General features: G+C 42.8%; 1 protein-coding gene across 1 annotated transcript in view; it reads right to left on the reverse strand.

Moving 5' to 3' along the window:
• The window catches only part of MTX2 (metaxin 2), a 54,297-nt gene extending 28,530 nt beyond the window's left edge, over nt 1-25,767 (reverse strand). The window contains exons 1-3 of the mRNA XM_048486653.1: nt 25,501-25,767; nt 4,107-4,154; nt 3,015-3,061 (exon numbers count right to left, since the gene is read on the reverse strand). Of these exons, the coding sequence (XP_048342610.1) occupies nt 3,015-3,061; nt 4,107-4,154; nt 25,501-25,540 (135 nt within the window). The 5' untranslated portion in view covers nt 25,541-25,767. The remainder of the gene's footprint in view (nt 1-3,014; nt 3,062-4,106; nt 4,155-25,500) is intronic.
• Between the last annotated feature and the right edge of the window lie 244 nt (nt 25,768-26,011).

Below are 26,011 nucleotides of genomic sequence, written 5' to 3' on the forward strand. Positions count from 1 at the left end.
GTCTTAACCAATACATCACACTGGTTCTCATAGTTTTACTTTATGTCTGTGCCAAGCCAATGGGATGTGTACAGTTTCAAGAAGTAATCACATCACAGCCTTTAATAAAGAAAGACAGTACAAGAGAACCCAGTTATATAAAATATACTGAGGGATTAAAGCCTTACATTCTCTAGGCATCCTTATACTATCCCACCACCACTATCAAAAAGAAAACAGCAACAATTAGAGCAGCCCTAGGGAGCACACAAGTATCTTCATCAGAAGGCTGATAGAACTGCTGTTTTGTCAGGTAATGGAAAAAAATAACTAAGTGAGCTGACTTTACAAACTGGAGCAACGTACTGCTTACAAAATAATAATAAATCTTTAAAGAAAATACATATATTCGTTATTACAGATTCCTATAAACTGATACCGTTCCCTTACATCAAAGAAAATTGTTCCATAAAGTTTAAAATCAGATATCTGTTGAAGTCGCTTTTATAGTCATGGCGACTATCAGCTGTCAGACCAAAGCATATTGAAGAAAAAGAAGATTTTTAATACATCAGGGTTAATTTATCATCAAAGTGACATGAGTGGAATAACAGCATTGAAACAATCAAACAAAATATTGCTTTGAAATAAACTTCCCTAAAAATGGTTACTATTATATTATTAAAGACTTCTGTGATCACTGTAGACACTAATGTTATAAAATATAAGAAATAAAGATTTTAATAGTGTAATGTTCACTACCTCATACCTATCAATGGATTACTTATACTCTATTTTACCGTAAAATACACAGGGAGAGCATCCATTTACCAAAAGAGTAGTGTTATCCTCACACTCAACAGCAAGATTATTAATTTCAAGTACAACCCGATGAAAATTTTATGGATATTATCAACATAGTGTGTAAGCCCGCCCCACAAATATCTGGAGACCCACTCCTATTCTTTTCTGCTGTTTTGCCAGTCAGCCTATCAATGTTTGACACATACCCTCTCCTTAACATACTAAAAAGATTAATCAAAGAATCCACAGTTGGAACACTGGTGTTTGTGTGTGTGTACCTTGTAACCTGAACAGTGCCAGTGTTTTACAAACACGATCAAAGGAACTCAGGAGCTTGACTGTCAGTTCTATGCTACATCTTTTGGGTGAGAACGGTAAGGAAAAAAAATATTCTGAGCAAAACAAATCTCTCATAACAGTGACCACGTGGCAGTGAAGAAAACCGATTTGTCAATTAAACAAATCAAAACATCTTAGATTTCCCAAATGGCCTAGACCACACAAAAACCACCACAAACCTATTTTTTTCATATGGATTAAACTGTAAATATATCAACTGTCTAGCATGTGTGTCTTTAATAGCTTTCACATGGTAGAACAAGAAGCGATGTGGTAAACAGATTGTTTTGTTTTTGAGGCCATAAATTGTCATAGAGTCTAACACCCTGAACTAATCAAACCGGGTCGGGGAAACAGTTAACCAAGATCCGCACAATGAAATACACAGCCAGTATGATGCGGCAGTTAAACTGTTGAATTATGGCCAGAGAAACTTGGGTTCAAGTCTTCACTCCACCATGGAAGCTCAGAGGATAGCCTGGAATTAGTGACACTTTCTCAGCCTAACATTTTTCTCTTCCTCTAAGCTTATCTTTTCAATAGCCCCCAGGCACTATGTTACTGGCTACTGTGGTCGAATGTAATAAGGGCATTATGTTCTACTGCCACAATCTACTAGTTCTTCTGTATTCCCAACAATTATTAAATAAAAATTTCTAGTACTTTTCATTGTGGCGATAAAAGGGGGAAGATACCTTACAGAACACACTCCTTGACTGGATTGCTTGGTGGGAGGCTAGGATAACACTCTTTCTGGAAAGTAATACCAAACTAGGTTTGAAGAAGAACACACTAAGAATGTGGAAGAGTGAAAAGTGGCAACTGGAAGATGACTAGTGAATATTCCCAAAAAATGCTGCCGTTTAGAAAGCCAAGATGAGCAAAACCTTCTATATGAATATAGCCTATTTATCAACGTAGGTTTAACATGCACAAAGGATTCAACTGGATGGAAGGAATACTCAGTTAACCTGCCTAGGAAGAACAGGTCCACATACATGACCAATCACACAGACAAAGTTCACCTGCCCTGCCAATCATCCAAATGAGGACCTTTTCACACTTGGAAATCATATATGTGTGCTCTACTGAGGCAGCAGCAGTGGCATAGTAGGTTAAGAGCAGGTGCATTCTAATCTGGAGGAACCGGGTTTGATTCCCTGCTCTGTCGCCTGAGCTGCAGAGGCTTATCTGGGGAATTCAGATTAGCATGTGCACTCCCACACACGCCAGCTGGGTGACTTTGGGCTAGTCGCAGCTTTTTGGAGCTCTCTCAGTTCCACACACCTCACAGGGTGTTTGTTGTGAGGGGGGAAGGGCCAGGAGATTGTAAGCCCTTTTGAGTGTCCTATAGGAGAGAAAGGGGGGATATAAATCCAAACTCCTCTTCTTATATGGTTCTGGGTTAAAGACAGAATTGTACTGTTTCAGACACAAGACTGCCACTGGCTCACCCCATCCTCCTCAGGTTCTCTTTAAATAAATATATTGCAGTTAACTAACCCCACGAAGTCGAAGGTAAAGCCAAAGATCAAAACGAATCCTAAGAAACATTTTATTTATTTTATTAAACTGCTAGAGACACAACTCAGCAGGACCACTGCCGGTATAACACCCCCCAGCTGAGAAGCCTGAAGAAACACAAGGAACAAAGCTCTATTTGTTTCAGTTGGGTACGTATAAGTCATAGGTGTCAAACTCGCGGCCCTCCAGATGTTTTGGACTACAGTTCCCATCATCCCCTGCCAGCATCATGCTGGCAGGGGATGATGGGATCTGTAGTCCATAACATCTGGAGGGCCACGAGTTTGACACCTGTAGTGGATGGGGCCTTAAATCTTCTGGGGCATACGAGTGAACATCTGTCGAGGACAAAACATACAATGTTTTACCTGAACGGCAAGACAGGCGGCATTGTCAGAAAGTAAAATTTGCTCCTCTGTAAAAAAACAAAAACACAAAAAAGTTTCAGGACGCAAATTGCAAGAAGCAGCACTTATTTCCCAACAGATAATTGCTGCTCAAGTGGGGCACAGAAATAGATGGTGTACAAACATAATGAGAAAAACTACTCTTAACACAAATCACACGCCTCATTACATTAATGCGGCGTTTAAAAGCCTGTGGTCTGCCTGCAACCCAGTCCCGGAAATATTTTTTTCAAGACCGGTCCTATCGTTTATTGTATCCAGGCTAACAATTAAAAATTTTCTTCTGAGGATAAAAAAAAAAAGCATCTCAGCCCCTTTAAGAAAAAAAGGTTATTATTCATTTCCTAATAGAAATAAAAAGAGCAACTTCATAATTCCTCTTGCTAAAAAGTAAAAGCATTCTGAAACCTGTACAAAAAAAGAAAACCCCAACTCGCAGTTAATATTGCACACGGTGTCTAGGTCTGCCACACAAAAGAAAGATGACAAGAACACAGCAATAAAAATTCCATGCTTAGAAGACTAGGGCTGCTACCTATTAGTCTTCATTACTTTGCAGTCCTCTGACAACTGTAGCAGGCTGCTGAGCCCCAAATGGGGGCCATAATGTGATCTGATGATATATGAAGAGCTGCTAAAGGGAGCCTGAACCATCCTAGCCTATACATTTTAACAGTTCCTTTTTTACCAAGAGCCCACTTTACCACAGGACTTCAAAAATCTGCTGCCTCAGCTATTGGCGCAGTAAATCTGCCAACTGGCCCTGCAAACCACATCATTTTACACTGCCTACAGCAGCCAATATAATGAGTCAATAATAAACCAAGGACCTTATAGGCCATGAATAGCTGGTTTATATTGGCAGATACTAGTTTAGTTTAAAAAAAAAAACAGTGGGGGGGAGGGGGACAGAGACCAAACACACACCACAAAGGATTCTCTTTTTAACACGATCTCCCTCCAAAACACCCTCCGTACAACCAACGTACAGTTAATTACGGGGCTGACTGTTTAGCAAAGCCACTGTTAACAGAAGAAAATTAAAGTCCTCACCTTTCAGTGGCTGATACAATGCAGCATTTTCAGGCCAAGGTTCTGCAGCTGCGGAAGGGAAAAACAAACAAACAAACAAAATTGATTAATTCAGGATTTCAGGACGCAGCCAAAATGAGCATTAGTCATTGTTTCACACCAGAATTCTATCTGCTGGATCTATAAAGCACTCTCCTCCCCTCCTCTGGACTGTATAAACTGTCTCACAAATCACCCATTTTTTCCCCTCACGCCAAAAAACACACAGACAGATGAGGAAACAACAGGCAGCCCCTTCCTAACCCCAACCAAGATTATTACCACAATGCGGCTCTGATATCAACACACATCAAACCTCACACCTATCAAATGCTTATCAGCCTGTTATCCATTATCAAAGATTTCTCCACTCTGCTTCATATAAACGTACGACGATGTATTGTTCTCTGTCTTGGCCTCTTTATTTATTTAGTAATTTTAAATGTTCATAGATCACCATTTGCTGCCTGTTTTTCCAACAAAAAATACCAGAAAACCAGAAAACCCAGAGTTATTTTTATACTACTAAAATAGATGGTGTCCGCTAAAATCACCAAAGAATCCCCCCACGAGAAAATAACACCAAAACAAAGAACTAATAAGGGCCTAGAGAAAGGTAATGGCAAACCTCTGCTCAAACCTTGCCTTAAAACCCTCATCAGGGGTTGTCAGAAGTCAGTTTAGGGCTGCTAGGTTCCCACCCTGCCCCCAGCCACTGGTGTGGGATGGGGGTTAGGGTGCCAGTGTGGTGTTGTGCTTAAAGCAGATGGATTCTAATCTGGAGAACCGGGTTTGATTCCCCACTCCTTCACCAGAGTGGCGGAGGCTTATCTGGTGAACCAGATGTGTTTCCTCGCTCGTACGTTCCTGCTGGGTGATCTTGGGCTAGTCACAGTTTTCCTGAACTCTCTCACCTGCCTCACAAGGTGTCTGTTGTGTGGAGAGGAAGGGAAAGGAGATTGTAAGACCCTTTGAGTCTCTTTACAGGAGAGAAAGGTGGGGTTTAAATCCAACACTCTTCTTCTTCTTTAGATCCAGGTTAGGAAACCCCTGGAAAAAACAGGGACTTCAATGGGTGCAATGCCATACAGCCCATTCTCCAAAGCATCCATTTTCTCCAGGGGAACTCATCTCTGGAGTTTGGACATGAGCTGTAATTCCAGGAGATCCCCAGGTCCCACCTGAAGGGTGGCCTCTATAAGTAAGTTGCTGCTTGATGGCACTGAATTATTATAAATAAAGGCCTGGTAAACACATATATCTTCACCTGACACCAAAAGTTGGGACAGCCTTGGTGAGCTACTGTGAGGAAAGAATTCCTCCCGCAAGGCACCATTACTGAGAAGGCCCCTTGGTTTTTGGCCATTCATCCTGTCGGCAAAAGCATGTGAAGCAGGGTCCTTCCTTCAGATCTCAGTTGACAGGCAAACCTAAAGCATCCCAGATACAAAGGATCCTGCTGAGAATATTTTTGATGAGGCAAGAGACAGCACACCTGGCAAAAAAAATCCCCAACCCTCTGTGAAGCAGCCTTAAATGCTTTTTCCAAAAAAAAGAAATTGAGTATGATTTCAATGTCCAAATTGTCAATTTTGACATCTAAATAATACCATATATTGGTCACCAACTTCCTTCCTTAGAAGACTGCACTCTCAGCAGTGGTGCAGCGCCAAAGGGATGGGGGGGCGGAATGCCCTGGGCGTGCACCATGGCGGGGGCGTGGCCAGGGTGTGGAGGGGGCATTTTGGAGCGGGCAGCGCTGTGGTAGGAGTGTAGGGCTCAAGCATGCCCCGGGCGCAGTTCCCCCTCGCTCCACCCCTGAGTTTCAGGAATAGCAGGCACCTGTATTGCAGAGGATCTGACAGAAATGTTCAAAGATGTGACCATTTGAAATTGGACTACTAGGCAATTTCCCTCCATCTTCACACTTATCTGAAGTTGAACACAGCGGCAGAACAGCAACCTGTCTGCCGGAGGTACTCAGCAAGATGTCCATCAAAGGAAGGATACTGACACCTCTAGAAAACCCAAGGTCTTTCAACACGCAGTCTGAGAAAGTACTACAACTTGCAGTACTACAACTGAATTGACCAAAATGCTGATTAACTTCCAAATGCAAACACTGACTGAGTTCAGATGCCACAATAAACCAAGGTTTGTGCGTGTATGTTAGGCGTGAACACAGCTTGTTAATGTGCTTATACGCTCACCTCGAACCTGCTCTCTTCCTTCATACCATGGAGTACAAGTGAAGGTTTCCAGGTTCAAGAGGTCTTGAATCATTTTAATTCACTGTGATATTTGAAGGCAGATGCCAGGACAAACTGGATTCTGTCTTTTCTCCTCAACAACGAATAATTTAAACCACAGTTTGACTCCAGCCTAGAACCTGATGTGTGTAAAGTGGTTTGCTCAACCACTTCCAATATTCCAATATCATGGCAAGAATATGCATGGAAACCATGCCCAGTTGCTGTAGTACCAACTGAGATGTCTGTGTTCCCGTGTTCAGAGGTAATTTATTATGGCTGATGATAATAAACACAGAATAAACTCACACCTTGCTTCAAATACCTGAGTTAAGTGAGATCTTGGAATCAGATAGAGTACTTCTTTAATAGGGTTACAAAGCCTTCAGGCAAGTGAAAAATCTGCTTTATCAGCTTTTAATGCTTCTTAGCCAGCTCAGCTGGACCCGTAACAAAAATTATCATGCTAAACACTCAGAATTTGGAATACATTTTACTTTTTGATGTAACCAGTAGAAAAGAGATGCACCTCTGCTAAAACATTATTAAAAACTCTGACTTCATGTCTTCAGGATGAAGTCTGGAGGGGTGAAAAAATCTGTACAAAACCTAAGAACCATAGAAGACAAACCTGCTTCCACAGCTCTACAACAACCCAGGTGATGCTTATTATGTCCAAACCGAGGGGGGGGGGAGGAGGAGGAGGTGAGTGTCAGAGCCTGATCATTCAGTGCCAGGATTTTTCTATCCCTAGGCAAAAGGCCTACTGCTCCATAATTAATGTTGAAACCAAGAAAACACAGTTTTCTTACAACAGAACACTAGTAAGTTGTCCAAGGGAGCAAAAAGTTGTCTAGGAGTTGATCTGCTTGAAAAACAAAGTCTGCTAATAGAGCTGAAGTTCACTTTGTGGACCAGGGCAAACCAGACTAGAAGGAACTGGAGCCTAGTGGTTGGAGGCCTCCTGAGGCAGCCCTGATACAGAAAGAACAGCTTGCATTTCCTTGGAGTGGCCAACATCCTGATGGTCTATTCTGCAGGGGTTGGAGGGCAGCGTGGGCGTGTCCCTCCAGCCCTCTAGAGCAATGCTGGAAGAAGTGGGGAGGGGGAAAACGACGTCTTCCCAGCAGTGCGGTTCACACTGCGCCGGTGGGAAGACGGCGCTTTTCAAAAACCTTGCTTGATGAGCGAGGTTTAAAGCGCTGGCTTCATGCCGCTCCAGGCAAAGCCGGCGCTTTAAACCTCACTTATCAAACAAGGTTTTTGAAAAGCACCATCTTCCTATGCAAACGCTTCCCCAGGGACAGCATTTTTGCCGTCCCTGGCGCGCTCTATTCCGCCTGTGCGGAAAGGGCCCAAGTCTTCTGAAGCTGCCATCTTGCGAATGAGTGAGTTTGGTACTTGCTCATTCATGCACATTCTCTGTGGGGTCTCCTACTTTGTGGAATGGCCTGCCCTGAGGACATCAGAAAAGCCCCCCCCCCCCCAACAATCATCACACAGAATGTGCAAAACAGAAACTTCCAGGAGGGTAGTTGTAATAAAGGGATTAGAATTGTTGTAAAATGGAACATATGAGGAGGTTCTTTTATAAGGAGAAGACAGAAATCTATTGCAGTGTTTATTTATGTAACAGTATCCTTTTACTCTGTCGTATTCCACCTTTGTAGCCTACTTTGGGCAGTTGTTGTGGCTTGTCTTGTTTTCCAGTTCTGTAATCCTTAGCTGCTTATTTGTTTCTGGCAATACAAGCATGTATTTTCTCTGGGTCCTTTTCTTCTTTTGTTTACTGGGGTAATCCTGCCACCTTAACTTCAAGGGAAGTTGCTCTGTCAGTATACATGGGAACCAGAGGATGCTCAGGGAATGCTTCTTTTCTACATTGCATGCACAGATTTATTAAGAGATTAATCAAAGGTAAAAAGGACCTTCATTATGGGAATTTGTATCTCACCGATTCATCACTCACTGCATAAAGATATGGCACTGAATAAGTGATTAGCAATACTGATATTCCTGTGGCCTCACTAAGCCGCCCGCAGCATATTTGCAATTTGCAGTTAAAAGGCACAGTGATCTCAACACTGAGATTGGAAACCGAACTAGTTCGTACACAAATTAGTTAGCTATCAGTAAAATTAAGATGTTGCTCATGTAAAATGATTTACTCAATGCAATGTCTGCAGCAAATGTTTTCACTGCAATTGCCCAGTTATCCCTGACGAGATTAAGAAACACTGCTGCCTGCATGGTCTTGCAACCAGAACAGCTATAAAAAGACTTCACCGCTCTGTAATTATGCCTTCCACTGAATGAAAAAAACTAACTTGTCCTTTTCAAAAAAGAAGTTGAATGGGTCAGTAAGGCTTGTATACAATTAAAATATATACACACACACATCCACACCTCATGGAGAAAACTAATCATATCCAACTGTCATAACAAAACCTTTTTCCCCCTCCATTACAATGTTTATTACTTTAAAATGAAAGCTTGCGCCCTGGAGTAACACATTCTAGACATATTCTTAATTCTTGAAGGTGGAAGAAAGGCAACATTAATATAGCTAATGCCACAAATAGAGCTGTATGGGAGTTTGCATTATCATAGACAAAACAAGTGAGTAGAAAAAAAGGTTGAAGTGTGTTAAGGATTTCTGGAAAGATGAAAACTATGAATCTTTCCAACCGTTTTACTTTGAAACAGGTACATACCCTGTTTCCCCGAATATAAGACATCCCCTGAAAATAAGACGTAGTAGAGGTTTTGCTGAAGTGCGAAATATAAGGCATCCCCCAAAAGTAAGATGTGGCAAAGTTTTTGTTTGGAAGCATGCCCGACGAACAGAACACAGAAAAATAAGACATCCCCTGAAAATAAGACATAGCGCATCTTTGGGAGCAAAAATTAATATAAGACACTGTCTTATTTTCGGGGAAACACGGTAGTAGTTTACTTGGTCAGCGTAGGTGATCTAAATCCCCCGTTACATATTTGCTGGAGGGGACTTACATTTTTTTTAGCCTTCAAATGGCCATGTTTTATTTTTGGAAAATGCACTCTGCAGACACCTACAGAAATAAAAAAGGATAGTGTCTCCAGCATCTGTTGGATAGTGAAGAAGACACTCAGCCAGTAAGCTTCAGTTGTGTGTCGGACTAGGATTTGAGAGACCCGGTTTCAAATCCCTGCTCTGACTTAGAAGCTGGGGGGGGGGGGGGGGGCTTGGGTCAGTTACACTCTCTCAGTTTAACCTACCTTGCAGGGCTGTGTTGACAGAGAAAAATGGAGAAGAGGTGAATGGTGTAACCAGTTTTGGGTACCTGCTGAGAACTAAGGCAGGGTATAAATGAAGTGAAATGTAAGAATAAGTCGCTTGTCAAAACTGATTTTATCTATCTTCAAACCACTATGTCCATATACTTTTGAGATCTTTTAATAAATTACTTCCTTGGCAATGGCACAGCAGCCAGAAGAAAAATTGTATGTTTAGATGTCTACCCTGCTGACCTAAAATAGTGGAAGGCTTCATGCTTGATTTAGCATTAAGACATATCCTAGGTAACACTCAATATACACAGATATAAATGCTACCCTCCATGACAGAATGAGGTAGCTCTGCCTCAGCAAATGTTGGCCTATTTTTTTAGAAAAGCCATACCCTGTTACACTAAAATGTACCTCTTAGATCACACATAAACATTAAATTATTGGCTTTGTAACCATTGCCCTTAATTTTTAGCTACAGTCGGGGTCTCCAACATGGCGCCAGCCAACCAAGGACTTTCGGAAAGTGGGGGGGGGGGGGACTAGATGGGGCATGTGCCCAGTAGAGTTTCTGACTGGGTAGGCAGATCAAAAGGCATCCTGGTAAACAGAGCTTCTGTCTGAAATGTTACTATTAGAGTTATGCATAACATCACTCCTTGACATTTTGTGGTCCTCCTGGGACAACCAATTTGGAATCAGCTCCACCTCCTGAGACAGCCATTTTGTGATCGTGCCCACCACCCTATGTAAGAAAACCAAAGATGCCCACAGACTCAAAAAGGTTGGAGATCCCTGCCACAGAGAATCCATTACAGAAGTAGCTTTATTTATTTATTTAGAAAGTTTATATGGCACCTCTCCAGAGACCTGCTCAAGGCAGCTTACAACTAATAAGAACAACGCCATTAAGACTCAAGCATTAAAAACAAGGCATTAAAACACAGCTTCAGAACTGTCTGCAACCATCAGGGAACCGTGAAAGCTACAAGATACTGCGGCTGCTTCCACATGGGAGCACATCCCCGTTTTGATCTCATTGCCACTGCAAAGGTAAGGGCATGAAGCTTTCTCTTCATAGATACCAATCTCCCCCGTTGCCTTTAACAGTTTTTAAAAATAATTGGCAGTAGGTATATTGCTACTTTGCTAGAACACTATAGCGATCTTTCTTTTACTGATTTTAAAAAGCTATCAAAATGTTTGCGAGGGGATGAGCAGGGGATCCAAGGAGAAATCATGTAAGAAGGGAAATCCACACCTTCCTGTCCACACTTCTATCAAACCTTTCTTGGGTCTGATCTTTTGGGAAAGATTGTACCCAAAACAGGTTGGGAAAACTGCAGAGGGCAAACTGGGAAAATGTGAAATGTACACAACTGCATGAGGGTGTTGTGCGAAAGACCAAAAGGAAATGGCTACAGTTGTGGGAGAGGCAGAGCAAAAGCTGTGTGTGGAAGGAACCCCTGTGTTACGAGCACTGTTTATCATCCATATTAAGACAAAGAAAAGAATATCTTTCTTGTTATAAAAAAAGAATACTGTTTTCTACCACAAACAGGAAAAATTGAAGTGAACGATGCTTTCAAAAGTATTTGAGGAACCACTGTTTGGTCTTTAAGGACCTTTAAAGGATCCGGGTTACGTTGAAAAAGGGAGGGGAAATTTCAGAGGTTTTAATAAAACTTTATTGTATTCAGCCATAAAGGGGTTTCTTTTATTACTGAACTCGGATTTTGGGATAACCAACCGAGACAAGTGAAAAATCTAATGCACAATGACACATAAATAAAATCTAGTAGTATTATTTATGTATTTCTGAACATTGATTTGAGAGCAACACCATGAATTAGTAAGGCTCAGAAAGGAGGTAGGAAATCTATAAAGTGATGTGTCTTTAACAAGGGAGGGGGGAAAGAACACACAACATTTTTTAATGTATAGCATAACTCTACCCTTGCGAACACTAGGTGAAGGCATAATTTGTAGAATAATAGGCACTAATATTACACGCTGCTTCAGTTCTGTCATATTTCCAATCCATCAAGTTGATTAATGCTATAATAACTCCTCACGAACTTATCATTTGTCTAATAATGAAGATAAACCAAGTTTATTCTTCGGCAACTGGATTCTTTGGGTCTTTAGACGTTATTTGTCCATCTCACCTCAGCCAAGCTCACACCAGAAGGAAGAAATGGGGGGGGGGGGAGAAAGAAAGAGAATAAGCCTGACGCGAATGTCTTGGAAATTAAGTCATACCCTTCTCAGCATGAAGAGGCGGACATTGCTGCCCTCTGGAAGAGGCCATGTTTTCCTGGTCCAGGATTTGATGTCCCTCTTCCAGTTGCGTCTATATAGATTTTTAGAATAAAACGTACAGTATTGACAAACACATATGGTTGTGGTGGTGAACCTTTGGCACTCCAGATGTTATGGACTACAATTCCCATCAACCCCTGCCAGCATGGTCAATTGGCCATGCTGGCAGGGGCTGATGGGAATTGTAGTCCATAACATCTGGAGTGCCAAAAGTTCGCCACCACTGGACTATGAGATGCCCACTTGAAGTCTCATAAACATCATGGAAAACCAGGAGACCACAAGAGGAGAATCTTCAGCACCCATTGTCTCCAATTCCCCAGCACTGCTAAGGATTTGACCCCTATTTGTTTTTACAGTTCTCTTCTTTTGGGTCTATATGCTATCATACTGACAGCTATACAGAAACTCTTCTTTCCTTCATCTTCTCATCTACTGAGGTTATTCTGAGTACTAAATAGGCAGTGAATGCTAAAACAAAGGCCAATAAGCCCCCTTGAGTCTTCCAGAAAAAGGTGGGGTATAAATGTAATAAATAATAAATGTAATGTAATAATGCCTTTTAACAGGATCAACCAAAGTGGTCCAAAATTACATGCAAGCTTTGTATGACTTTGGTTGGTCCTAACAAAAGGTATCACATGATTGTGTTGTGTGTTTTTATTTTTGGACAATCACCATCTGAAACAACTTTTGTCTACCAGTGAACTCAGCCTCCATCTGAAAATCCAGCCCCCATCAACCAGCTAAAATTTCCGAAGGAGACAAAAATATTCATGTTTTATTTGACCTGGGAGACAGTCTGCAGTTAGACTCTGAATTTAAATTCAGTTCAGTAAGAACATGAATAGGTATGTCTCTGCCCTTCCTCGGTCCTCAAACTAACTAACAAACCAACCTCTGGTTACCTACAACATCTGAATACAAGCTCACAGATTAACCAGTTAGTTCCTTCTCCTCCGCTCCCAGTCCCCTGAACCAAGATTTAATCCAAACCTAAAATTCATCTTAATGGGGTAATCAATGATAAAGCCAGAAGCCTTGCTATCCAAAATGATAAAGCCAGAAGCCTGGCTATCCAATTGTCCGTGCAAGCGAGGGGAAAAGAGTGACGAAGCTATAACAAGCCCCATTAGAGTGTATTTTCACTTAACCATATTTAAGTAAGATGTCTGAATGGTGTCAAAGGCTCAGGGATGAATTCACATACCTTTGATGACTGACTTGCAAATATAAAAAGGCTGTCCAGCAGCAGTGGCATAGTGGTTAAGAGAAAATGTGCTCTGATCTGGAAGAACCAGGTTTGATTCCCCGCTCTGCCGCCTGAGCTGTGGAGGCTTATCTGGGGAATTCAGATTAGCCTGTACACGCCAACTCACGCCAGCTGGGTGACCTTGGGCCAGTCACAGCTCTTCAGCCCCACCTACCTCACAGGGTATTTGTTGTGAGGGGGGAAGGGAAAGGAGTTTGTAAGCCCCTTTGAGTCTCCTATAGGAGATAAAGGGGGGTACAAACCCAATTCTTTTTCTTAAACACTACAGAGATTTGCTACCACCTAACTCACAGTTCTTTGTGATGGAGCCTGTTCATATAAAATTAGGTGTATGCAATGTATCTATTGGCCCTTAATCTTCCTTTTGTCATTACTGCCAATACAGGGGGTATGTGTTAGAGGGTAAAAAGGGAAAACCTACTTGTTGGACCCATGATCATCCCTTACCAATAGAATGCCAGAGGGAATTATGATTGTCTCACTGAAGCAGGCATGAGCAGTGGACAGCCTGAAAGTCATCTCTTGGGTACTGCTTCAAAAATTTATATCTCCACATTAACTCTACCCAATCTCCAATTTTCTCTTGGCTGGGAAACACATGATCCAGTAGTCGTCACACACAAGCTCCAGAGGGGTCTACTTCCCTAGACCTTTGCTCACATAATTTATGACCCTGGTATAGGAACGAGCTGCACTTGTACCCTTGGAAGACATCACTCCTTAGAGATTGATTGGGGAAATTACACTCTATTAACCCAGCTGGACATTCCTACTGCGTGAAACTGCAGTCTTTTTTAACAGAAGAAAGTTCCACTTAACTCAGTGGTATTTATTTCTGGGTAAATATCATTTGGCTCCAGCTGTTAGATATCATGGACCATGAAGAGTTGATAGTTCAGCTGTGAAACTTGGAGAGCATTTAGGGATTTGCTACAGTCGCTGCACTCATTCTGGGCACCGAGGTCTCGGACAATAGTGTTGGCTGCTGGCTAACTGCTCGTTTTCATCTCCTTAAAACATTTATATCCCTGCTTTTCTTCCAAGCATCTCTAGACCCAAGGTGGAAAGCAACTATAAAAACAGAATAAAAGCAACTGGATAAAACAATAAATGTTGAACGAACCGATGTAAAATACATTAACACCAATCTAAACACACAATTAACAGTTATAAGCCAACAAGCTCAAGAATTCTCTGATTTCACATGTTTAAATAAAGATGGGGCAAACATATTCAGGCCATTCGTTCAATCAAAATGTACATGTATGGACAGCGCATTAGGTTGCAGCAACAGAATAAAACAGCAGTCCAATGGTGCCTTAAAGACAGATTGATTCCAGCGTAAGTTTTCACAAGTCAGAGTTTACTTCATCAGATGCATGAAGTGCATATCTGTTAAGCAGTTGCATTTATACTAAAGTTGCGAACAACAGAAAGAGAGGGAGGCAATGCTACAACAAGAGGTCAGTTTTTAAACAAATCTGCATAATCCACTAATTTCAAAAAGATACGCAGGAAATAGGGACCTAGTAATGGTTCTCCATGCTATACATTTTTCAACATAAAGATGTCAGGAGATTTGAGAATTCACCTGCCATTTCCTGGACTATCTTTGTTCTAGAATGCTCTATTTGGGTCCCAGTGCCTTGAGGACAGAAAACTCACAAAAATTCAAGCCCTCTTTACCAGCTTAAACCTTTTCCTAAAGATTTAATGAAAGCCAGCATGGTTTAGCCTCTAATCTGGAGTACTGAGTTCAATTCCCTGCTCCTCCCCCTCTTCATGAAGTCTGCTGGGTGATCTTGAGCCAGTCAGAGTTCTTTCAGAACTCTCTCAGCCCACATGGAGGCAGGCTATGGCAAACCACCTCCAAACATCTCTTGCCTTGAAAGGAAAGCAGGGTCAACCCTGGTTCATACTTGGACGGGAGATCACCAAGGAAATCCAGGGTCTCCACACAGGCAATGATAAACCACCACTGAATACCGCTTGCCTTGAAAACCCTGTGGGGTTGCCACAAGTTAGCTATGACTTTACGACACGTTCCACCACCACCAAAAATTTCACCAAGATAAACAAAAAATCTGCCCGGTTTTATAAACATCACATACAGGCAAGCCTGCCACCAGTTTACTGACCTTAAAACAGGAATGTTTATACCCCATTTCCTCTCTCTCTCTCTCTCTCTCTCTCTCTCTCTCTCTCTCTCTCTCTCTCTCTCTCTCTCTGTGTGTGTGTGTGTGTGTGTGTGTGTGTGTGTGTGTGTGTGTGTGTGTGTGTGTGTGTGTGTGTGTGTGTGTGTGTGTGTGTGTGTGTAATTTTAAAACTTTGAACTGGACAAAAACTAACTATACACAATCTTTATACTGCAACGAACCAGCAGTGTTGGGAACTTTAGTTAAAAGATCTCCCTTCCATTAGCACTGATCAATAAAGGATGAATAAATGAATTAGCTGCCTCATCATCATCATCCAACGTAAATACCTATAGAAAGGCACGATCGATTTCAAAACGTGCTCATGTAAAATGGACCTGGGATACTGTACAGCAGCAGAAAGGCTCAAGAAAACAAGTTCATTAAGGAGGAGATGCAATGGCTTTTTTAAAAAAAAAAAGCAGATGGAATGTGTTATTGCCATCCTACATAGAGTTATATCATTCTAAGCCCACTGAAGTTGGACTTAGAAGGTGTAACTCTAGTTAGGACTGCACTGCTACTTATTTAATGTGAACATATTTCATTCCAGGGATTCAGAAGCATGTGAAGATATCAGTCATTTTTTTTCTGTAAACTTTTTTTTTGTTTAAACACGGGTTGTTCACGAGTTACATTGAACAAAAGTCCCTAACTGTGCATTTCTGGGGGGGGGGGGGGGCTCTGGACGCAGTGTGATCCCACCACCAGCGTAAGTGGCATCAGGGGCACTGAAACCAGCGCTGAGGAACCATCTGGCTACACAATGCCCAAGAGCCAACACTGCAGCAGCGCCAGTTATCCTCCAGGACAGGAACCTGCACTAGTGCCAATGAGGGCATTTCTGAGGGCAGAGCTGACTTTAGTTCTTTCAATCCAGGAAAACCCCTTTTGCTGGCATGAACTCAAATCAGCAAAAAGGGTTGTGCTACCCATTGGGCTACTTAGGGCCTTTCCACTGCCATTGGAGGATGCTGCCTGTTTTCTTGCTGAATGAAGCACCGCAATTCTCTCTGGAGATGGTGGGCTGTGCTTTGCCCGCTCACCACCCACCTACTACTCCTTAGGATCGGGCTGCCCATGTTTCAAACAGACAAATGTGCCCAGTTTATATAAGACCAAGAGGAACAAGAAAGGAAAGCAAATACAGCAGCTGTCACTGTATAATGATTTTTGTTTTAACCAATAAATTGTACGCAGAAAATATGTATTACTCAATGAGCGCAGACTGAGCTGAATTTAGTGGTGGTTTGTTGTTGTTTACATAAATGGTTTTTGGGTTCAGTAAACAAAATGAAAGGGAGCCATTTCCCTGTAAAGCTGCAAGTGTAGGTGGGATTCTCCTTGCCTTTCAACCAGGACAATAGGTGATCCAACATCATAATTTCCCAGATCTTGGAGTATCAGGGTGGAATAGTGGGGAGGTTTTTCTTTTGGGAATTTGCTATTTTATTCGGGCTTGAACAGGAATTTGTGTGTAACTATTAACATAAGCTGCCTTGAACAACAAGGGAAGGTGGGGTATAAATGTTTTAATACATAAATAAATACAATGTTCCGTGTTTGAACTATCTGTAATTTAGCAACCACCAAAAGCAAGTTTGTCTCATCTACCTGGATGAATCTATATATCATCTATATGTCCCAATAGGCCTGATGTGGCTTGAAGGTGAATCAAGTGCCCAGTGATCAACCATCTCTCAATAAAATCAGTCACATCCAAATGACAAACCCTAGTCAAAATCCACAGTTTAGATCCAAAGGGGGCCGTCTGCATCTGGAGATCTCTTTGGCTCATGGAAGTTCTGATTTGCTATTACAGTGGGAAAGGGTGACAGTGGCGGAGCTACAAGGGGACAGGGGTGGGTCGTGCACTGGGGGTACGCCTGGGGGTGCAGAAAATCGCCCCAGGTCCCTTTCCCGCCCGCCCGCAGTGCCCCCACCCCCTTTCCACACTTACCTTAGTTCCCCCCCGAGGCGCCCCCCACCCCTCTTCCCACACTTACCTTAGTTTCTTTCCTTTTTCTTGAACTTTTTCAGGCTACAAAAGGCCTGTTCACAGTAAAAAAGGACGGAACTACAGTTCCCAGGATACCTTGGGGCTCACAAGGTCTCCTGGGAAGTATAGTTCCCATCAGGCCATTTTTACTGTGAACAGGTCTTTTGCAGCCTGAAAAAGTTCAAGAAAAAGGAAAGGAACTAAGGTAAGGGGGGCACCAAAGGGAGCGGAAAATATAGAATGCGAACCGGGTACACCTCTGTAGGGTGCACAAGAAATATGAAACTGAAAGCAAAAGGTGTATTTCTGCTGTGCAAGAGCATCAGGGCTATTGCAGAACTTACCTTTACCTGCACTGTTTTTGCGTTCTTAGACCAGAACAAGCTACTGTTTTCCTTCTGCCCAGCCTCACTTGGATTCGGTCCCTTGCGGTAACTCAGAGCTGAGGCCTAATCACGCACCAAGATGAAATCTCTTCACCTATGATAATCTACCTGTGCAAAGAATTTTTAGCACTCTTTGCATCAACGGCACATAACTCAGAATTAACCTGTGATAACATTAACAACAGGACAACTAACTTTATGATTTCTTTAATAGATGGGAGACAAAAAGCAGGAAGAATTTAGAGTCAGAAGAATGAATTGAAGCAGCCAAAGGCTTTTTCCCTTCCTTTGTGTTCTTTTGCTTTCCTTTCATGCTATGTGCCTCTTTTCCTCTTTTCAAACCGAGAATGGTTCTCCAACCTAGACAGCAACTATGGCGTAGGTCTGCACCCAAACAAGGGAGTGTACCCAGGCCTACAGGGCACTGAAGCCAACTCAAGTTGACTCCACTTCCAGGAATGCCCCCGAACAGCCCCAATCCACGCTGACCTGGGCTCCTGCGGCACAGGGGCACCAGCACACACAGCAGCTTAAGGGTCCAAGTGGCACACAACTGTCCAGCGCCCCGCCACTGGATTGCACTCTTACTCTTGAACAAGCTTTGTCTATACCAAAGAACACTTCACAAGCTCAACGAGTTGAAGCCACGGTTATTCTAAACTTAATACTCCAGATCACAATTTGGCAAGAAGAACTTCAACAAAAAAAAATAGACTGCGTTCAAAGAACGCTCAAAGAACACTCAAATTCTTAATAGATTTCGAAGCTGCTCAGAAACTACCAGAAAACCCCGGACCAAGCGTCCACAAAATTCAACACCTGATGATCCCAGGAAACTTACAAGCAAGGAATGAAGCCAGCCTTTCTCCTCTTTTCTCCCACATCTGCTCCTGAATATGAGCATCCCATTTAGCCACTGACAGAACCATGTTCCATGGACATCTTTAATTAGCTCATAAAGCCTCTAAACTAGGAGCTGTTACATTTTACAGCAAATGATTTCTACGTTAATGATTAAGTACTTTCTTTTGTCTGCCTCAGTTATTTTTGTTACGAGAGAGACAGAAAAGCATTCTCTCTGCCTACTTCTTCTGTTTATGGTTTCTCCATCTGGTCCTTCCCTACCCTTGATGTGAGAGTATACCACTACTTGAGAAATGGGAGGAGTATGGCCTTCCTGTTCGTCAAGTATGAAGGCATTTTGTACTGAAGACCTTCATAACAGAACTGCATGGGAGGGAAACTTCTCCACCGTTCCCCTGAGGGCATGTAAAGTATATACCAGTGATGGCGAACCTATGGCACGAGTGCCAGAGGTGGCACTCAGAGCCCTCTCTGTGGGCACTCGTGCATAGGGTTCATAATGAGGGGGGGGGCAGAAAATCACCCACACACACATATTTAGGCTGGCTTGGGCCGTTGGGCACAACGCCCCGCAGAGAGCAGGAAGGACTCGGCTGGCGGGCCTGGTGCCTGTGCTCCGGATGGCTGCTGCCCAAGGGAGGGCAGAGGATTAGGAAGCGGAGATGCTAGATAGGTGCAGAGCAGTGCACGCAGGACTTGCTGGAGGTTAGAGCAGGCTGGCCCCTGCTCGAGTGGGTCGGGTGGAGGCACTTTGGAAGAGCAGTGCAGGAGGCAGAAGCGGTGAGGAATTGCACGCCATGGGACTAAAGAAAACCATCAAGTATTAGGTTAAATTGCCGTGTTGGCACTTGCAATAAATAAGTGGGTTTTAGGTTGCAATTTGGGCACTCGGTCTCGAAAAGGTTCGCCATCACTGGTATATACCTTACTGTTTCCTTCAGATTCTCCAGGTGAACCACATTAGTTTCATGTTCTGAGAACTAGAAACTCATTGTACTGAGCACACTTCATACCTTCTGACACTGAAGCATGTGACAATGTGCAAAAAATGGTCAGCTGCCACATTCCAGTTGACTTACTAAGTTCATAACTCTTTTAAACTTAGACCCACGCTATCAAGTTAGATAAGGTTTGTTTTTAATACATCTCTTTTGCCTTCTGGCAGCTTTTACTTTCATGATCTCCATTGTTGGCAAAGCTGCCAAACTACTCCTGACTTTTTCCTCTGCTTTGGAACTTTATCAAGCTCACAGACTGCCCAGAGATAGCTAGCTAAATACCCTAAACAATTGTGCAAGCACTTTCACATTTTGTTGTTGCCAAGTATGGCTAGCTTGCATTTCCAAAGCTATACAAATCTCAATTACAATGGAACAAGTACTTCAGCTCGTATGAAAAAAGGCAATAACTAAAGGAGACAAACCACAGTGCAATCCTGCGCACCGTTATTCCAGGCTAAGCATATTGAAATCATTAAGATCATACTGCGATAACGCTGCATAGGATTGCACTACGTGGCTCTTCTGTGAGTACAGAAATCTGACCCTCTTTAAACTTTGCCAAATCTAGACGTTAATAATCTGCATTTTCTATCCTTTGGTATCCCGGGGACTGCAAATTTGTTTTGTTGCTTATATACAACTTACATATACAACTTGCATTTAGGAGTCATAATTTAACTGCTTCTTCTGAACAAGAGACTGTTTTGTTTCTCTCTAGCAATACTGTTACTAGCGAAAACATCAATCGAATGGACTGGATTAAAGAATGATACCAGTCTGTAGATGGGTGCCACATGCAGCATATACTGCAAGAGCCTCTGGCATAACTGGACGTGCACACAAGGGTCAACTCTATGGCACAGAATCAGGATAGAACTTCCGCCTGCTTCTTTAATGAGGTACTTCCCACTGCCCAAATTAGCAGACCAGAGACAAAACACCAACAACATGTTCTGCAAAATACGCCAGAGATGTAGTCTCTCATACTTCAGATCTGACTTGCGGGAACACACCTGTCAAAAAGACTAGCAGCCAACTTAATGTTTTAACAACTCATATACGTCTGTTACACTGTCTGCCTTGTTAGCTGATGAAACCATGATCTTCTGTGCCACTCTGCATATTTAAAATGAATATAATCATAGCCCTGGATCAAAAGGTGAGAGAGGGATTTATGTTTCCTTACCTCTGCAGCGATCTGATATCTGACAAAGGTGAGAGAGACCTGCCACTGGATGGAAAATGTCTATTTCTACAATACCGAAATACCAAATCAGACAGGATAAATATTATCTCATCTTGGGAAAGCCAGTCTCTTTTTCTTTTTCACTTAGGGAAAGCAAATGGAGGGTTCAGAAATACTCCCTGCTCTAATGTTATCAGGTAACACTTAAGAAGACTTGTTACTATAAGAAAGATTAAAGCCTCATACCATTTGAAAACCAAGATGCTGAGGTTCAAGCAGAATAGGAAATGTGTTTCCTTACCCTGATGATTCGTTTGTGATACATACAGAATTAATCTCCATAAATCCTCAGGCACGCTAACAGGAGAACAGGGTGCTTTCCTCAAAAAGAAGAAGAGTTTGGATTTATATCCCCCCTTTCTCTCCTGTAAGGAGACTCAAAGGGGCTTACAAACTCCTTTCTCTTCCCCCCCCCCCCACCCAACAAACACCCTGTGAGGTGGGTGGGGCTGAGAGAGCTCCGAAGAACTGTAACTAGTCCAAGGTCACCCAGCTGGCATGAGTTGGGAGTACACAAGCAAATCTGGTTCACCAGATAAGCCTCCACAGCTCAAGTGGCAGAGCAAGGAATTAAACCCGGTTATCCAGATTAGAGTGCACCCGCTCTTAACCACTACACCATGCTGGTGTAGATCTTGGCACTGTCTTGCGTGACAATGTGTTAGAAATAAGGGCAAAGGATTATCATTAATAAAATCCTGGGGGGGTTGGAGTGAAAATATATACTGTCCCTTGGTGCGAGAAGCATGTCCAAAACTAGAACAGTAAGATTTGCATAGAGAGAAATGCAAGCAAATGATTTCTTTATCATCCAGTCAACTTTATTGTGGAAAAAACCCTCTTAACGCTTCATGAATGATTTGGTCATCGTTTTCTATTTAATCACTAGTGCATTAGGGCACCAGACCACTCTCAAACAAAAGCAACTTACCAAGTGGAGGGGGCCATGTTTAAGATGATTAACATTCACCACTCTGCTAAAGTACGAGAGATGAACAAACAGAGGAAACAGAGCACTTATGTCTGGCAGAGACTACACATTATCCAGGGAGGAGGGGAAACCTCTTTTTTCCCCAAGTCGACATCCACCCAGGAGTAGTGACCTACTCTTCGCCCAAGAAAAATCTCCTAATACCAGTTCTGAAAAATAAAACAGAGTGTAATCATCCTAGGCAGTGTAGGTGCCCATGCAGCCAAGATAAATGTTTATAGCTGCTATATTACCAGAGCAGTTACAGTTAATTGGAACTGCATGACAAAGTGATTGTTTTCATGAACAGGACCTTCTATTACTAGCCAATCAAATTTCATTTATATTACTGATATAAAAAGTTTCTCCATTATGACTGCTACCCATACATAATGAAGACTCCGGTATTAAAGAAAATAGAGGAATAGGAAATAAATCTATTATTGTTTTAGTAGGCACTTATTCAGACACTCATTTATTTCCACTGTTGAATTATGTTTGTTTGAACAATAATAATGCCCCAATGGGTTACAATGACAAAAGAACGGACCTTCTCTCTTCTCATGTTCAGTGTAGTGCATATATTAGGAAATGTATACTGATCATCCATTTTGAATCTAGAGCCTGCATGTACTTTCCTCAAGGATTGCAGGGTAATATACATGGACATTTCCCCCTTAAGACCTTCACAGTAAACCTTTGAAGTAGGTTTAGCTAAAAGAAAATGAAATTCCTGGCTAAGGATCTCATCACTTACTGGAGTATAAGTCCAACACTGCTTGAACTACACCAAATCAGCTCTTTCCGTGAAATTGACGTATCTGAAACTTCACACAAGATGTAGACACCCTGGAAACACTAGAACAATTCAGCCCTGTTCACACATTATAGTGAACACACATACATCCTGCCTGTACATGTGTGCATGAAATCAGGGACCAGTATTTGGGTAAATCTGGGGGTCTATATTACATGTTCAATGGTACATGCGTTGAAAGTAACATAAGGACAGGCTGTTGTGGATTTTCCAGGTTGTGTGACCGTAGTCTGGTGGTTGTAGCTCCTACAGTTTCGCCCACATCTGAAACTGGCACTACTACACTGCTTAGGAACTCACTGAAAGTAAACTGAAACTTTTAAGAATTGATGCACACAGGGAAATACATAAAACATGTTCATCAGCAGAATTATTCAATGATTGTGCATGTATCCTTCAAGTTCATTACTAGTAGACTGTAGCAGGTGTGAATGCAATATCCCAGGTTAATCAGGAAAAAAAACTCTCACTTCCTGATATCAGCTCAAACACAGTAACTGAAAATAGATCTAAAACCAATCCAGACACACCACCATGTGCACCCTAGTCCAACCTCCCCCCCCCCCACCTCCACGGGGGGCCTGATCTGCAGAATGTGACTGCACACAGGAAGCAGCATGTACACAACCCCTCCCTATGATCAGCAATGCTCTGCAACATTCTGAAAACCATGTTGCTGGTCAAGGGAAAGGGGTGTGTGCATGACCACTTCCTCCACATGGGTAACAGGGCCAGACTGCTCATGCCCACTAACTCTTCCTACATAGTCAACTCATTGGGGGGAGGGGGGATGGTCTCTACCATGCTATTAGTTGAGGAATCATGCAATGAAGGATCGTGTGGCGTATATACATGTACACACCAGAACGGTTACTTTATACATGCGGAAACTAAGATTTCATTCCCCTAGAATGTTAGTGCAAATACACATACAAATAAAGTGGTTCATTTATACTTCTGAAGGGATCTTGATTTCATTTGTGCTCTGTATCATTAGGTAACACACCTACATCCTGGAAAACTGGGCTTCCCGGACACGTCTTCTAATTAACAGTCTGCGGATCATACCTTTGCATATATAACTGCCAATACTACTTTGTGTCTGATGAAGGGGTCTGAGTTATAAAGTACGTCAAAACAAATGTGTTAATATTTTTAAAAGAAATATCCCCCCACCCCCCGGTCCTATTAAAGCACACCATACCAACCTTTTTCTCTACCACAGTTTAACAGCTCTCAGGGCTATTTCTTTTGAGGAAAGCCAGTGGGAAGAGCAAGAGTATGGGGAAAGACTTGGGGGGAACAAAACTGCAAAGACCCAAGAAACTGAAGACCAGTGGTGCTGAAAAAGTTGTGTGGGATAAGAATGAACTAGATAAATGTAATAAACTACTAAGAAACAGTCCAACTGCATTCCAGTAGGACGCAGTTATTTATTTATTTGTTTGTTTGTTTGTTTGTTTGTTTATTTATTAGATTTTTATACCGCCCCATCCCCGAGGGGCTCCGGTATACAAGACATGCTAGATTTGATCTAACATAGGATGGATATTTATCTCTCTAGCCCAATCTTTTCAGCACCTGGAACCTAAGTAGGGTTGGCCCTGGTTAATACTTGAATGAGAAACTACCAAGGAAAAATGTAGTGGCTATGCAGAGGCAGGCAATGGCAACCAACCTCTCTGCATCTCTTGCATTGAATGCCCCATGGTCTGGGGTCCTCATGGGTTGTTATTACTTGACAGCACACTATTATCAATTACAGTATTGAGTGTGACACAACAGGAGAAGCAGGTTTTCCTGAGTCGTAACAGCTTTGCCTCATAACAATTTAAAGACCTAACAGGCAGGTAAGCATTAACACCCATTCACACATTGGATCACTTTTATAAAAAAAAAACATTGCACACAGATTTTTAATTTTCAGGGTTAATGTTGTTAAAATTAGTAATTGTTAACTGAACTACCTATCTTAAAAGCGATGTTGCAACCAGACCCAGATCTTATTATGTGTTTATGTATTTAGTATCTTAAACTTAATGTATTGTCGAAGGCTTTCACAGCCAGAATCACTGGGGTGCTGTGTGGTTCCCGGGCTGTATGGCCGTGTTTTAGCAGCATTCTCTCCTGACGTTTCGCCTGCATCTGTGGCTGGCATCTTCAGAGGATCTGATGGTTTAAACTTTTTAGGATCTTACACTTTTTAGGCTAAATGTTTCTTTGGACTATGGACGGATTATGATTATGTATGCATAAACGGCCTTTGGCTAATAAGCACTTATTATTACTACTACACTGGATCATTTTTATTTAAAAAAACATTGCACATTTCGGTAAGGCTGAAGCTTCTCGCAGAGACAGTCATTGCAAACCCTGTTCTGGACAAACATTTACCCAAGCACAGCCGACCATGCAATTCTGTGCAGTGACTCCGATTTAAGGCCACTGAAATTGCAAGGCTGAAAACGGAGTAACTGCTCTATTAGTATCACCACGTGCTGTTTTTTCCCCGTGGTTTTGCATTTTATTTCCAGGGCAGCGGTTCTGCACGGGGCTGCACCGTAGATCCGCATGGCTGACACTCAGCTGGGAGAGGAGCTGGGGGGAGGAGGAAGGAGTTTCGCTTCCACATATTCCCGCCCTCCCTATTCAAGCCACCAGGAGGGTTTCTGCCCCGAAGCACGCCTCTGGCCGGCATATTTTCCCCGAGTATTTCAGAAAATGTGGGGGGCGGCAGCCATTTTCTCGCCTGCTCCGCCGCCCCCCGCCCTGGTTCCTTCGCCTCACCTGCGATTTGTGTCACGAAGGCTTCGGCCGCCAGCGACATGTTTCCAGGCCGGAGGCGGCGTCGGCTCCTTCCAGGCCGCCCTTCTCCTCGCTGGCTGGGGCCCGAGGAAACCCGCGCAAGGTGAAGGGCACCGGCAGGCCCTCAGCGGCTGCGCCGGCAAGCTGTGGGAGAAGCGCATCCGGGGCCTGCTCCGCCCCTTGGCCTGCTCCTCCGCAAACCGCGGTGGCTGAGGAGAAAAGCGGCGCCCGGGAAAGGCCTCGGGCGGCCTCCTCTGTGCAGGCGAGCCGCGTAGGCCTGGAAACACCGAGCCTAGACTTGGATGGAGCGCCGAGGGCTGAGCATGAGGAGCGGTGGGGAGTTGTTATTTTAACAGGAGTGCCTTCCAGCATGTGCAGAAAGCATTCCTCTCTCTCTCTCTCTGACTATTAACGATTGGAAGAAATACTTTAGAGGGAAACATTCCAGAGGAGGAACTGTGTGACAGTGCAATGCTACACAGACTCTAAGGGC

Source organism: Sphaerodactylus townsendi, linkage group LG02 (genome assembly GCF_021028975.2).
Source record: "Sphaerodactylus townsendi isolate TG3544 linkage group LG02, MPM_Stown_v2.3, whole genome shotgun sequence".
Taxonomy (NCBI): Eukaryota; Metazoa; Chordata; class Lepidosauria; order Squamata; family Sphaerodactylidae; genus Sphaerodactylus; species Sphaerodactylus townsendi.